General features: G+C 51.0%; 1 protein-coding gene across 4 annotated transcripts in view; it reads left to right on the forward strand.

Moving 5' to 3' along the window:
- Positions 1-15,916, forward strand: part of Dlgap4 (DLG associated protein 4) — a 124,533-nt gene that overhangs the window by 51,476 nt on the left and 57,141 nt on the right. For 3 of the 4 annotated variants that reach the window (XM_058575400.1, XM_058575402.1, XM_058575399.1), the window contains exons 6-8: positions 1,762-1,876; positions 4,386-4,436; positions 7,520-7,760. In XM_058575400.1, coding sequence (XP_058431383.1) covers positions 1,762-1,876; positions 4,386-4,436; positions 7,520-7,760 — 407 coding nt within the window. The remainder of the gene's footprint in view (positions 1-1,761; positions 1,877-4,385; positions 4,437-7,519; positions 7,761-15,916) is intronic. The other variant, XM_058575401.1, reaches the window with a different exon arrangement.

Here is a 15,916-nt window from a genome sequence, read left to right on the forward strand (position 1 = left end):
TCGTGCCGCGAGCTCTCACCCGGGGAAGGCCTCTCTCAGCAGGTGCAGACAAGCCCCTAGGTGAGCCTCTGCAGGTATGCCCCGCCCCCGGAGCCTCGCCTCCCTCTCCTGGGCCACTCCAGGAGAGCCCAGCCCACAGTGAATCCTGCCCCTCCACCTCAGATCCAGGCAACTGCTCCTATAAGATCCACATACTTAGGCTGCTCCTGCACTCATCTGATAAGTTATCCCGGAAGATCCCCACCATGAACCATCCATGAGTCCCACCCACAGTTAAGCCCTGACCACAGGTGAGCCTCATCCTTTGGTAGACCCCGCCCATAATGAGAACCTCGCTGGGATGAACGGTCCAGGTAAACTCTGCCACAGGAGCCACATCCCCAGGTAAGTTCCACCCCACAGGGGACTGCCCCAGAGGATCCTTTCTTCAGCTTGGGCACCCCAGCCCTTCCTTAGTGAGCCCATCATATGTCCCAGCCCTGCCCAGAGAAGGACCCTCTCTGTGCTGGGCTCCAGAATTGGGGAGGGGAGCGAAAACAGAGTCAAAGAGACATAGCCAGCCTCTGCATGTCCCAACACTCTGCCTGGAACTCCACCACTGGAGACTTGGGAGAATTAGAGGAAACAAGCTTATTCTGGTCTTCAACTCCTGGGGCCTGAGCCAAGGCTTGTTGGAGGAGGTAGCCTGGGCCTGAGGGAAGGGAATAGCTCAGGCAGGGGTCAGTGAGACAGGAAGTGGGCAGTGTACTCAGAGGAGTCAGGAATCTGACTGGGGCAGAAGGCAGGAAATGGTCTCCAGGTTGCAGCCATCTCTGAGCCTCAGTTTTCCAGTGTTTAAGTGAGGGGCTGAGCAGAATGACCCTGAGGCCCTTTCTAGTCCTGAGAACCTGCCATTCTATGAGTGACCAGTGAACATTAAGGTGGAAGAGGCAGGCAGGACCAGGGCATAGGCCTTGAGTAAGAGGAAACCAGTAACAGTAACGGCTGCTCTCTATTAGCATTTGACTTGCTGGCCACTGCGCCTACCCCAGAGCACGTGATACACACCTCACCACAACAGGCAGGCAGTGTCGTCCCCATTTTATTTGTGAGGAAGCTGAGACTTAAGCAAGGGGTGGTGACTCGTCCAGGTTCACCCAGTGAAGAAAGCTCGGTTCCAGTCCAAGCCCCCTCTGGGTCAGTAGTCTGAACCTTCGGATGTTTGGATGTTTTCCCTGTAGAGAAAGTGTTGGTGGAGGCCTGGGGTTAGGTAGATGTGAAGAAGACTGAAGAGCTGAAGCCATAGGGATTAGTGATGAGTCCTCTGGGACCTGGAAGAAGCCACCAGGTCATCACAGTGGAACTAGATCCTTCAGGCAGGCCCGGTCAATGCTGTGGGTCTAAAACACTCTTCAGTCTCTTTAGTTGCCCCAGGTTAGAGGGAGCAAGAAGGGGAGTGGTGGAATTGGGCCAGGCTGAGCTGGGCCAGGCTGAGCTAGCGTCCTCCCTTAAAAGTCAAATATAAGCTTGTGCTGCCACCTAGTGGCAGGAGCGGTCATGACAGGTGAGGGTCACCTGCTCACTACAGGTAAACAGATAAGGTCCCCAAAAGCTGGGAGCTCTCCCCTTGTTCATCACCCCCTACCCTCCCAGGCTGGCAGGGACTTCCATTTTTCCCTCAGTCACTGAATGATCTTGGCCAGTCTTTTACCCTCTGACCTCACTTTCCCAGGCTGAACAATGGGTGGGCTGACCTCCTATCCTCCCCTACCCCTTGCCCAGGAGTCTGGACCGCCTGGATTCAGTGGACATGCTGCTGCCTTCCAAGTGTCCAAGCTGGGAAGAGGACTACAACCCCATCAGTGACAGCCTCAATGACTCCAGCTGTATCAGCCAGGTGAGGTGGCTGGAAGCTCAGTGGGCTTGGGAGAGCCCCAGCTCCTGCCCAGGAGGATAGTCGTCCAGGCCCAGCCCTTCCCATCTGATCCCCGGATGTCTACACTGTGCTTCTGTTTGGCCTTTGTTCCTGAAGCCACCTCTGTATGTCTCTCTGCTCCACTGACTGTCCTGTGGCTGGAGAGCATTGTCACAGGGTCTGATACACATCTCCTGAGCTGGGGATCCAGGGAGGACACCTAAAACTGCTGCCAGTAGGGGCTCTGGCCCTATCAGCTCCTACTGGGTTCAGAGCCATGGGGTAGAAAACGAAAGGTTTGGGTTCAAGTCCCATTCTTGTCACTGATGGTAGGAAACCAGGTCAAGTCCCCTCCCCTCCCTGTGCCTGTTTCTTGATTTAGGACAAGAGGAGGGTAATTCCTGTTTCAGTGTTGTGAGGAATAAATAGGATGAAAAACTTAATATGTTCAGCAAAGCATGGCTCTCTTTATGCTTACTATTATCATCTTGCTGTGTGACCTTGGGCAAGTTACTTCTCAACCCTGAGCCCCCCTGCTCAGTGGGAAGCTTGACATCCAGGGCCCAGCCAGCTCTGCCATTGATGGGGAGAAATACACTGCTGCACTTTTCACCTGCCTGCAGCATTCTCAACTGTCAGTTCCTTGAACCCTCCCAGCCACCCCAAAGATGGCCTTTTTGTCCACAACCCCATTGCCCAAATGAGGAAACTGAGGTTCCGAGAGGTGAGGTCACACAGCTAGGAGGAGGGAAAGCTGAGCAGGGACCCAGTCCCTGCCATGTGCACGATACTTTAGTGCTTGCGAAGGGAGACAGCCGAGGCTGAGGGCTCCCTGCGTGCCGTGGACAGGGAGATGAGCCCAGAGAGGACAGGCGTGTGGGCAGCAGCGCAGGCAGCCTCCTCTCTAGGAGGGAACAGGCCTTGGCCCCTCGGGTATGGGGCCAGAGCCAGGGCCAGGGGACCCCTTAGAAGGCTCGAGAGCCTGGCTTGGAGCTTGGTGGTAAAGCGCTAGCCTCCTATGCCCAGCACCACAAAAAAGAAAGAAATGGAGGAAGGAAAGCGAGAGAAAGGCAGGCTTGGGGACCCCCACCACTCCATTATTCTTGGCCTGGCCAAACCCTTCCCCCAACTCTCCAAACACCAGTCTGAATTTGGACGTGGGAAGGGGTGGAGCACCGCAGCCCCCAGCACTCTGCCCCTAACACTTTCATCCAGGCCCCAACAAGTCCCTTCTGCACAACTTTCCTGGCCTTCAGACTGACCCTTCCAAGTGTTCTTAGCAGTCAGGAGCAGCTTCAAGCCCTCCCAGGGCTCCCACATCACCCCAAGGGAAAGCCGGGGTCATCCCTTGGACCTGGGAGCCTCTCTAAGACCCAGGCCCTGCCTCCCTCCCAGGCCCTGTCTCATCCTGCTCCAGCTGGGCTCGCCTCCCCTCTGCTCCTTGCACACCAGGGCCACACCTCTTCCTACTCAGGTCACTCTTCTCTTGCCAGGGAGTGTTCTGCCCTCAAAATCTTTGCACAGCTGGCTCTCAGATTAAATGTCACTTCCTCAGGAGGCCTTCCTGGGTCACCACAGTAGCTTCCCCCACCCCCAGGCTGTTTCTGTGCCCTGCCATAGGCTCTCAGTACAGGAATTATATTAGTTTATTCACTTACTGTCTGGTCAGTTCTTAAAACTGGGATCTTCCTATAGGCAGGGACCATGTTGTCCTGTCCCCCCGCCGCGTCCCTCACACCTGACACATGCTCAGTAGGTGTTTACAGAACAGGCACGTCCCTCCCTGACTCTCCCATATCGTGTTGTCTCCTTCCTGGGCCTTCTGTTTCTCTGGGCCCCTCTGTTTTTCTGTCTTATCTCCCTCCTTCACATTGTCCTCCAACTCTCTCAAGTGTGTATCGATCTCCATATGTCTCTCTGTGTCTCCGTCCCTCACCTGTCCCCAGCACCTGGAACACCTTTTCCTTTTAACTACAAAGAAAGTCTCAAGGAATGGGCCAGGCTGGGGACTCAGGCAGATCTCACCCATCGCTCCTTGCCCAATCCTGGCTCTCTCCTAGTCCAGGGTCCTCCTCCCCTCCCCAAGCCCTCATATCTAGAAGGTTTAACCACCCGAGCTGCATATGTAGCCCCAGAGTCAGAGATGTTCCAGCCTGGGGAGGAGACAGCTCTGGGTGCCATCCCTAATCTGCATATCAAGGTGGGCTGCCTGCTCAGGGGGAAAGGCAGCAAAGTATCCATGGTCCCAGGGGCTAGACCAAGAAAAGGACTTATAAATAGCAGATCACAAGTCCTCAGTAATGTCCAGCCCCAGGAATGAGCCTCCCATCCCTAGAGGAAGCCAAGTGATATCGCCTAGCATCTGGGCCCCAGCCATTCTGGGGAGGAGGTTAGATCAGCTAACCTTAAGTTCCCTGGCACCTGAACCTGAATCACCCAGCCCAGCCCCCACCCTGGCCCTCCCATAACCCTCACCCTCTCTTTCCTGCAGATTTTTGGACAGGCCTCCCTGATCCCCCAGTTGTTTGGCCATGAGCAACAGGTCAGTATATTCACTATTCTCATGCATCCAAATCCAAAGTCCAGGGCTAGGCCTTAGGTCTGTGTCTGAATGGGCCTAGCACCAACCTGGGTAGAACCATGACAGGAAAGCCCCTCCAATGCAGATGGAATTGAGACTCACATGGGTATACTGACCCTCCACTCACCACTGGTTGCTTCATTCCTCTGTGCCTTAGTTTCCTCTTCTCAGAGAGAGAGAGAGAGGCAGAAGAGAGAGAGAGAGCGAGAGCGAGCTAGGTCCTATTGGATAAGAAATAATTTCAGGACAATAGGAAGTATTCCCTAACAGTCCTCTGACTCCCTCCCTCCCTCCCTCCCTCCTCTCTCCCTCCCTCCCTCCCTCCCTCCTCTCCTCCCTCCCTCCCTCCTCTCCTCCCCTCCCCCTAAGCCTGGGGAGACTGTTTTGTTTGGATAGGGGGCTGCCAGGTCCCTGCTCCCAGATTCCCTGACTGTCCTCTTCTCCAGAGCCCCAGCAGAACCTTGAAGGATTTGAGGGTGTTGAAGTGAATGAAAAGACTTTTCAACTTTACAAAAGTTGGCAGAGGCAGCACAGTCATGGCACTGCCTGGCTGCCCAGAGGGTCCCCCTCCCATGAACACTTATCCTGACCCTGGAAGAGGCCCTCTTTCCCTACTAATCCCAAATCCAGAAAGTGGGGCAGGAAAACTGCTCTGAGCTCAACCCTTCATTATAGCCAAGAGTGGACAAGGGACTTGTCCAAGGGCACATATCACACAGAGCAAAGCCAGGACCAGACCATCTCCGGATTCCCACTGTAGATGCCTATGTGTCCCTCTCCCCATGTCATAGAAGCTATGTGTTCCTTTTGAACATATTATTCCAGAGAGTCTTCAGGGTGCCCACAGTGGGCCAGGTGACCTCTATATCCCCCTAACTGCAATAGGTTTGTGGTAAGAATGTGATGTGTTAGCATATAAAGCCCCTAGGACAGTCCCCAGCACACACAGGCCAGCAGCACTAACTAGCTGGTCTCCCTCCCTGCACCCCAGCTTGGGAACATCTTTTTTGTTTGTTTGTTTGTTTGGGAGATTGATTCCAGGGGTACTTAACCACTGAGCCACATCCCCAGCCCTTATTTTGTATTTTACTTAGAGACAGAGGCTCACTGAGTTGCTTAGGGCCTCACTAAGTTGCTGAGGCTGGCTTTGAACTTGCCATCCTCCTGCCTCAGCCTCCCAAGCTGCTGGGATTACAGGCGTGCACCCCCATGCCCAGCACTTGGGAGCATCTTAACCAACATTTGTAAATCCTTGCACACAGCCTATGTAGCTGCCTGTGTTTACAGGTACAAGTGGCCAGGTGCTTACTCTCCCAGACTCTGTTCTAAGCACCAGTTAGTTCATTGGATCTTGACACTAGAATTAACCCCATTTTATAAATTAAAACTGAGGCACAGAATGATTTAAGTGACTTGCCTGTGTTCAAATTGCAAGGAAACAATGGACCCAGGATTGAAACCCTGGCGGTCTGGTTCCAGAGCTGTGCCGTTATGGTGTAATCCCAAAGCAAGGTCTCCTTGCCCTTGGCATTCACAAAGGTCTCCCAAAATACCTCAGTTTGCAGCTTCGGTGAATAAACACAGTTGCTTTAATACCCCCTCCAAGTGAATTTTACATGCCGTGTGGTCTATTTTAGCAGCTCTGTTCAGTAGAACTGTCTGCAGTGATGGAAAATGTTCTACAATCCATGCGTGTCTAAGGTAGCCACTGGTCACTAGTCACATGTGGCTTTTGAGCAAGTGAGAAAATGTCACTAGTATGACTATGGAACTTTATATGATTCTAAATAAATAAACCTAAATAGCCACATGTAGTTAGTTATATTAGACAGCACAAATTTAGACCTTTGCAAATACCTTCCAAATTGGTTGAGGATCCACTTAGTTGGTTTACCTGATGCACACTCAGACTAGTGCCCAGCCCAGACAGTTCTGTTGCACGCAGGTAATAAGGAAGGACTGACCCAGAGTGCACAACGATGGCCTGAGGTCACACAGCTACTCAGCTACTCCATTGATGAGATCCATCCTTTCCTCCACATAATGCTCCATCAGCTGGAATTCTCTCCTCCTGGAGCCCTAGGCTCCCCTCAGGGTCTCCACCTAGTGTTTATGTTTGGCCAACTGACTCCCCAATTTATATTGTGGTCCCCACTTACCAACATATCCTGAGACACGTGTCCTGAGTCAGAAAACCATTCTAGAACCCTCAGAGAGTGCATGTATGAGAGCCCTCTATGCTCGTGCCCCAAGGGTCAGATGTGCAGGGTCCTAGATGACCATGATCTGGAGGAAATGGACCCATCTGATGAGATTGAACTAGATGTGAGATGGCAAACAGCATACCCACCTTCACTCTCAATACTGTCCCTGGCAGACGTCACTAATCAATCCTCACTGCTACCACCTCATTCCAGACTTATCTTTACTCCCCGGGCTATTGCATCAGCTTCGTTTCTGGCCTCTGCCTCCATTCCAGACACCCTCCCCAGCATCCATTCTGTATTCTGGGGCTAGAGTAACTTTCCCTAAATTATATTTGGAGGGTTGCTTCTGCTCCTTCCTCCCTGGTGCCCCTGAAAAATGTCTTCCCTTCACTGCCCCTCATTTTCGTTTGGGTTTGCTTTTGGCATTTCACCCCCTTGTAAAATGAATAAATCCAACGACAAAATGGTAAATATCCAGCACACCTACTGCTGATCCCATGCCAATATCCAAGGTGGACATTACTAATTGATGATAGACTTCTTTCACCCTGAATTGATATAAACTTAAACTGGCTGATCAATACGGACATGCTAGCAAGCTAGAATCTAGTTAACATCCTCCAATAGTCCCACTTTCTCCTCGCTGTAGGCACAGGGAAATTGAGGACCACAGAGGTGAGAGGAGCTGTTCATCTCTTAAGGGCTGGGAGTGAGGTGGGAGGGTGGGTGGGCTGTGTGAGGCCCACCAACTGTCCAGCCCTGCAGCTGAACGACCAGCAAGCATCCCTTCCCCCATAACGAGCAAAGCTGGACTGACGCCTGCCTTTGCCTGGACAGGTACGGGAAGCAGAGCTGAGTGACCAGTACGAGGCAGCCTGCGAATCAGCCTGTAGCGAAGCCGAATCGGCAGCGGCGGAGGCTCTAGACTTGCCCCTGCCCAGCTACTTCCGCTCCCGCAGCCACAGCTACCTGCGGGCCATCCAGGCAGGCTGCTCGCAGGAGGAGGACAGTGTCTCCCTTCAGTCCCTCTCCCCTCCGCCCAGCACAGGCAGCCTCAGCAACAGCCGCACGCTTCCAAGTGAGTATGGCGGTGATGGGGGGTGTTGTATTTTGTTTTTTCGAGAGGAACCACGCCTGGTGGGCCAGTCTGGGGGACTGCGTGGGAGGAAGCCACAGTGGGCTGGCCACCCGGGGAAGCATGGTTGGGAGTGAAGGCAGAAGGCCTTGCCCTGTGCTTCCGACGGATTGGTGAACTGGAGCTCAAAGGAAGGGTGGCAGAAGCAGACTGGGTGGGGTCGGGGGTGCTTAGACTCCTGGCCTTGGTGGCTTCCTGGCTTCCAGCAGCCTGATGCTGGTAGGCAGGCTAACTGAAGTGGGCCTGCTGTTGGGATTAATTAAAGAAGCAAATCTTTGGGAGAGTAGGACCTGCAGAGAGGGCAGATGTGTGTGGAGCCTTCTCATAGGGAGTTTCAGGTCTCTCACACAATCAGGGAGAAGCCACTCTTCCTGATTCTTGTTCTGACTCCTCTGAAGATAACCCTTGTGTGATAGGAGGAAGAAGGAACACTGTGTGACCGAGCAAGCCATGCAGTAATAGAAAAGTCAAGACCAAGAAAACACAGCAACATTTCTGGTTTAGTAGAGAGAAGAGAGAGATTTGAGCTTATTCTAGGTAGGCAGTTCTCCTCCCTGAGCCTTAGTTTCCCCATCTATAAATTGGGGATATAAGCCAGACCCCCAGAGAGCTCTTGGGGAGCTAAAGCTCACTGTCACCCTCCTATCATGTAGGAGCCAGGAGGCTCTATCTAAACACTCTGTGGTAGGAGTGCGACAAGTGTGGCCCTGGTTACTGGATCTTAGTCAGACTTGCTCCCTGACAATCAGGGCAACTGGGGATGGATTGTTGTAGAAGAGATGGCCGTTTCATGGGCTCAGCCAGTGTCTGATGTCAGTTAATGAACTTGAATCCCACAGATATTCTACACACAGGTAGCCAATTTACTGATTAAATGAGCTGATCTCTGTAGGGGGCACAGCAAGAAACAACTTGCCCTGACTATTGCCCTTTAAACCCTTTCGGGTCTTCCTGCCCTGTCCCTGGGTGATACCTGGAGCAAATCCCTGAGCTCTTCTGGTCACTTTAAGAACTTAAAGATCAGTCTCCTTTTCAGTTACTAGGAGTCCTTTCTGATCCAATTTTACAACTTCAGCTTCGTCCAACTCAAATGCCAGCTACCTGTGGCTAGGGCCAGTCATGGGCTGGGAAGCCCCCAGTGGAGAGCTGGATGGTGGTCAGTGTCTTCTCTCTGCCTTGTTCACCAGTGCTTATTTCTGGTTCCTCCATGTGGAATGGGAAGGAAAGGCAGATGGGGCAGGTGTTGTGTGGTGCTGGGACTCTCTGAATGTCAGGTGCTGACCCATGGCCTGATGGGCCTTCCTTGGGTCTTCTTTCCTGACGCGGGCAATGCCCTTCACTCCGCCCCTTCTTATTTTCCCTCAGCTTCTCTCTCTGGTCCCCACCTCCCCACTCAGCTTTTTTATTTTATTTATTTATTTATTGGTACTGAGGATTGGACCCAGGGGCACTTTACCACTGAGCCACACCCCCAGCCCTTTTTATTTTTTGAGACAGGATCTTATTAAGTTGTTCAGGGTCTCACTAAGTTGTTGAGGTGGGCTTTGAACTTGCAATACTCTGCCTCAGCCTCCTGAATCACTGGGTTTACAGGTGTGTGTGCCACCATGCCCGGTTCCATTCAGCCATTTTGCTAGGGACCCTGGCCTGCTAGCCAGGCATCTGGGGCAGAATCCTCTGACAACAATTCCAATCCTACTGTCTCCCTTCATGATCACTTAACCAAGTGAGGATGAGGGCCCTGTCCCTGTGGAACATTGAAGTATGGACTGGTCTGCTATCGCCTTCCTTCTAGACCTGCTAACAGGGGTAGCCCTGCCAGCCTCTCTTTAGGGGTCTCCAAGCCAGAGCTGAGACCATGGTTCTATGGCCTCCAAATCTAAGGAAGCCCCATCAGACTCTCCCAGGCACTCTGCTGCAGTCCCATGAGAGCCTCTGGTAAAGAATCACATTCCCCACATTCTCACATACCTGAGAAGTTCTCTAAACATAATGTTAGCCTGAAAGGACAAACAGCATCCCCAGAAGTTCCCTGAAAATAAGCCTTCACTCACCAGTTCCCTCAAACCCCAGTTACTCTTGAATGGACTGAAGGTACATGATAGGCTACATGTCCCATAACTGTTTAGGCCCCTCTATTGGTCAGCTTTTGCCTCAATAATGCTGCATAACAAACAATCACAAAGTCAGTACAACACAATGACATTAACTTCTTGCTTGCAAGTTTGTCAGCTAGGACAGCTGTGTTCCACATCTCCCATTCTCCTCCTGGGACCAAAGAGTCCTCCTGGGATCAGTGGCCTAGCCAGGGCATGTTCTTATAGTGGTAGAAGATGGCAAGAAAGCAAGCCTAACCAGCTGCACAAGAATATTCAAGGCCCTGACTTGTCTGACATGTGCTGACATCCTATTGGCTAAGCAAGTCGTATGACTGAGCTCAAAGTCAAAGGATGAAGTACCCTCTCAGCCTTGTGTAAGACTGTACTTACATGGCAAAGGATGTGGATACAGACAGGGGTAAAGAACCAGGGTCAATAATTCAATCTGGCCAGGCATGGTGGTGCAAGCCTATAATCCCAGTGACTTGGGAGGCTGAGGTGGGAAGATCGCGAGTTCAAAGCCAGCCTAGCAAAAGCAAGGTGCTAAGCAACTCAGCGAGACCCTGTCTCTAAATAAAATACAAACTAGGGGTGGAGATGTGGCTCAGTGGTCAAGTGCTCCTCCTTTGTTCAATCCCCAGTACCCAAAAATACAAAATAAAAATAATAATTCAATCTGCTATAGTCCACTCTCTTGGCCACAGTTATTCACACCCTCCCACACAGAAAACACTATCCACAACCCCCCCAGAGTTTCATCCAATCATGGCATCAAGACCTCATGACCTTTGTCAGGTCTGGATGTGGCTCCTCTTGATCAGTTGACCTATTATCTAAAAAACCAAGTCATCTTCTCATAGCCCAGCCCTCCCGCAGGCACAACATACTTTGGTAAAACAGGGACAGTCTAACTATAGTTCATACTCCTGTTCACTGCTTCATGGCAAGTCAGAAGTAATTCTCAACAAATTGTCAGGCAAATACTGTGGGATAGGGTTTATTCCTAGAATATCTCCTATAATGGAAAATATGCTCTTTGGGCAGCTGAACACCTTCCATATCCTGTTTCGTACCTGAAATCGGGAGCTAAATGTTTTTTTCACATCTCAGTTCCTTTAACCTAAGCTGATCAGTGTTATCCATGCACCTATCTCAAACACTATGTGTTTTCTTTCTTTTTTTTAAGTAAATTCAGTCATTCATATATATATATATATATATATATATATATATATATATATATATATATATATATATATATGTTTATTTTATTCTTTTTTTTTTTTTGGCTAAGGATGGAACCCAGTGCCTCACAGGTGCTAAGCAAGTGCTCTACCACTGAGCCACAACCCCAGCCCACAGTATAGATTTTCTATGTACTCCATGTGCCAAAGCCACAGCCACAATTAGGTCTGAATCATGCCACGCCCTCTTGACTTAATTATGCCTTCTTTAGGTATAGTAGACTTCTTCGAGACCATTTCCTTAAGCTTTCTGGGTGTTCTTTTGACCTGATGGTACTAGTGGTACCTGGAGAGTGTTAATAAAAGGTGTTATAACCACACCCTGAATTTGGTTTGGTTCCCATTATGTATCTTAACCAGTATCTTAACCTTAGTTTGATCTTTATCCCCAGGCTGTATCTTAATTTGAGAATGATTTACTGGCTGGAGAAATTGCAGTTAACAGACTTATTTTCCAGCTCAGCAAGTTCTGGGACTTCTCTATTTAAATACTCTCTACAGATTGGCCATTTCTTTTGTGAATTCCTCTCTTTCTTGTGCTTATCAAAAGCAGCTAAAAGGAGTCAGCTCTTGCTTTCAACATTTTGCCTGAAAACTGTCTTTCCCAAATCTATCTGTTCTCCTCAAATTACTGTAGATGACAGTTTCACCAAGAGTTTGGACCCACACATAATCCTGAGGATCTTTTTTCAAGCCCCTTATCACACTTCACTCACTGTTTACTCACCACTTGGTCCTGGAGCTAATGCAACATATTTTTGGTTTTTATTGCTATCACACTTCACTTTGGGTACCAATTTGTATCAGTCAACTATTATCACAGTGATGCTGTGTAACAAGCACATGATTTCAACGGCACACAATAATAAGCATTTGTTCTCATTCATGAGTTTGCAGGTCAGCTGTTTTTGCTCTATGTGTCCTACATCTTGGGACCAAAGGGTGCTCTGGAATCAGTGACCTAGCCAGGGCTTGTTCTTCCCATAGTAATGGCAGAAATATTCAAGGCAACCTCATTGTGCAAACACATTTCAAGTTTCTCTCTGATCCAGTTGATCAAAGTAAGTTACATGAGTCCAAAACCAAAGTCCAGTAAAATATATTCCACTCTTAGTGAAAGCAACTGTGGTAACAGCAAACAGCATGACTACAAATAGGAGCTGAGAATTGAGGCCAATAATCCAATCAATCACAGCACCCCAGCACATCCCATATGTATGATACAGCTGTGGACACTAAATATAGAAATGTGGGGCTCCAGGTATTCTCCATTTGGAGGCTTTAGCCCAAATCAAGGTAGTTAAGAAGGTATCATTTAGCAATGTCTCATGGCTACCTAGACTCATGTGCCCGTATGGACCTACTTATAGACTTATATCAAGTCTTGTGCTCCTCGACCTGTATGTGGTATGAAAACAGATGTAAAAACATGTGCATACTGATATTCTTATATGTACACATATATACCTAACATGAACATACACCTGCATGCACACTCCTGTACATGTGTCTCCTCCAGGGCCCATGCCCCGCTTCCAAACCTTGAGGAAAGCATGCCTTTGGTGTATACTGGAACCACCAAAAAATTTGACCTCCCAGTTTCCCCTCAGTACCCACTGCAGACCACTGCAAACTTGCCCTTCCTTCCTCTACCCTCTCTTCCCCTCATGCAAACAAGTGAACTCACCTACCCCACAGGGGAAACCAAAGCCACCACATTTTTAAGTCTGTGACTGGAACTGCAGCTGGCTCATGTGGCAGTTATGTACTGAGGTAAGAAAGGGTGCTCCTTCTTCAGGCACTTCACTGCCATCTGCTGAACAGGGGTCATGATATACAGTTTCTGTTATAATTAGATCCATTACTTCCATCTGCCAGGAATTTGTCATCATAATTCTATAACTTGATTGTGTCTCTATTATGGACGGCAACCCCCCCACCCATGCATGGCATCCTTAATCAGCATAAAACTTATACAACTATACCTGGCAGCCCTACCCATAATCACCTTCTTCCACGCAGGTAACCAACACACACAGGCCCACCCTCTCTCAGCCACTATCTCCCTGCTCAGAAGGCCCCCTTCCTCAGTACGGTCTCCAGGGAGTCATCCCTTAGCCCACCCCATACACACATTCTGAGCCCCACACTGCTGAGTGGCATGAAAGTTCTTTGTCTCTCTCATGTGAGCACATATGTACACAGACCAGACGCTGGCAGGTGGAGAGACGTGGGTGACGACTGGTTATTGAGGCAGTGACAACCTGGCAGAATGCGAGCGCCCACCCACCCACTCAGAGCTGGCCAACTTCCCAGCTGCCAGGGCTGCCACTGCCACCCCTCCCTCCCCCTTTCTGACCCAGATTCCACATTCCAGAAATAGCTCTGGCAGGTGACTGGCAGGCGGGGCAGTTCCAGCTGGGACAATAGGGGGGAGCAGCAGCTCAGCTGCTGTCTGTGCCCCTCCCCAGCCAGAGGACCACCTGGGAGGGAACACAGGTACTGTAACCACAGTCTACCCCCATCCTTCCTCTCCTCTCTGTAGGCCTCCAAGAGGAAGAACAGAGAAAAGCCTCCCTCCCCTTACTCTGCCATCTTCCCTCCCCACCTCCTCCCCCTCCCCATCCATCTTTGCCTTCTGTCTCTCCCTTGGCCTGTTTCTCTCCCCAACTCCTCTCTTTCCAGCCCCCACCCTCTCTTCCTTCCTTTCCTCTCAGTTTCTGGCCCTCCCCACCCTCCTTTCTGTGTCTCTCCCACTCCCTCTGAATCACACTGGAAGCTGAGACATTACCCAGGGGCCCGACAAGCATGATGGTGGAGGGCTGCTGAGTGGCACCCCCTCTCCTGCTAATAGCATCCTCTGCATCTGTGTATGTGTACACTTGTGCACATATGTGAACACACATACACACAGGTGCACACACTTGGGGTCACTCCCTGGCCATAGGAGTCTTGAAGCTGAGCTGGGATAGCTTCCAGGCCCAAGAAACACTTGTTCCCTGCTCAGGGCCCCGAGTTCTAGTTTCAGCTCTTCTCTGCCACTCTGAGCAGATACATACCCCTCCCTGGCCTTACATTGGCTATTTGTGTTTGTGTTTGTGTACCTATCTGTCACCAAGTCACAGGATGATCTGCCCTCCCTTTGCCCCTTCTCCCAATCCCCAGAACTCTCCTGGTTTCTTCTCTGACTCACTGCCCCCGACTCCCAACATTGAATACACTGGAAGGGAGGCTGACAAAACCCCTCCAGTCAACCTCCTCCCCTAAGTCTACCCTGCAGCCCGCCCTCCCCAGTCTCGGGTTATTACATTGCAGGCTCCTGTCAGCTCAACCCATCTGATCCTCCGAGTGTCAGGGCTAAAAGGAACCTCAAAGACCATCATGACCAGAGACTGAAAACAGACTTCAATTCTTGTGTCATTTCTGATCCTCAAAGCTCAGGACTGAGATTTAGTTAAGCAGATAAGTGTGCCACCATTGATTAGTGATGTCTGCTGTGGCCAGAAACTACCCATATCTGCCATTCCTGATTTAACCCAGTACCCCAGCATACAGCCAAGGTCACCCACCAAGTAGGTCAAGGAGCTGTTTCCTCTTGAGTCTGCCTGATTTCAAAGCCTTTTCTCCCTTGTCCTAAAGAGGGGGGCTCGGATCCAAGGTCATGGTAAAGAACTACATATGGTCACAGGAGAATCATGTAGCAACATGGGCAGGATGAATTAGAGAGGCTGGTGTTCAGGCAAGGAACAGTAAAACCTGGGGAGAATCCATAGGGTCAGAGGGGAATAGGTGAATCCACGAGGCCTTCCCAGAATGAGTGATGAGGCACCAAAATTCCTTACTGTTGAAATGGGGCACTTCTTCACAGAAAGCCCAAGGGCAAAAGATAGGCTTCCTCACTGGGCTCCACCAAGTCTTGGACCTGGACGCTTCTGAGTGCATACTGAGTGCTGAGTACATAAATTGTGACTCTTCTCTCATTTTTCAGCACATCGTAGGGGGGAAATTGTGATAGTGGGCAGACCTACGGTAGGAGCGACCTGAGGTATGCAGGGAAGCAAAGGACCTGGACTGTAAGAGGAGAGGGACGCTAAGGGCACGGGGAACTGGCTGGTGTGGGGGCAGTAATAGACACAGCTGTACTTTTGCCTTTTTCTTTTAAACGAGGAGGATGGGAAAGAGCAGGGAAGTTGAATGGCTCAAGGTCACATTGGCTTCAAGTGGTTGAGCCGAGATTGGAGCCCAGGGGAACCCATCTCCACGATCCCAAGTGCGCACAGCTACCGGTGGAGCGGAGTGGGCAACTAGACTCACCTAGGAAGCAAAGTATAGGACCTGAGGGCTAATCTGACTATGTATGAGGGGCGAGAACGCCACTTTAGGCGGTTTTCTGTGAGCCTCAGTATTCCCGGCCACTCCTGGACGAACTAGTGTGCCTTTCCGCCCGCTCCACCTCCAGCACTAAGAACGCATCGCGTTCCAGATGGAACCGGTTTGGCTGGGCAATTCGAGGGGCGGAGCCCCCAGCTCGGGCATGCGCATGCCGACGTGGGCGCGCGCTCCCTTCCAGGCCCGGCCGGCCTGGGCGTGTGCCCAGTTGCGCGCCTGCGCACCGCCCCGCCGCGCGCGCGCGCGCTGGGCCACCTGCCGAGAGGGGGCGCGCGCCCCCGGCCAGCCCGGGAGTCCCGGGCGACGCGCGCGCGGCTGACGCGGGGGGCGGGGCGGGGCGGAGCCGGCGCGGGGCTTTAACCCGGAG

This window comes from Marmota monax, unplaced genomic scaffold (genome assembly GCF_021218885.2).
Source record: "Marmota monax isolate L192 unplaced genomic scaffold, Marmota_monax_Labrador192_F-V1.1 WCK01_AAM20220418_F8-fsc00014, whole genome shotgun sequence".
In the NCBI taxonomy this organism is placed as follows: Eukaryota; Metazoa; Chordata; class Mammalia; order Rodentia; family Sciuridae; genus Marmota; species Marmota monax.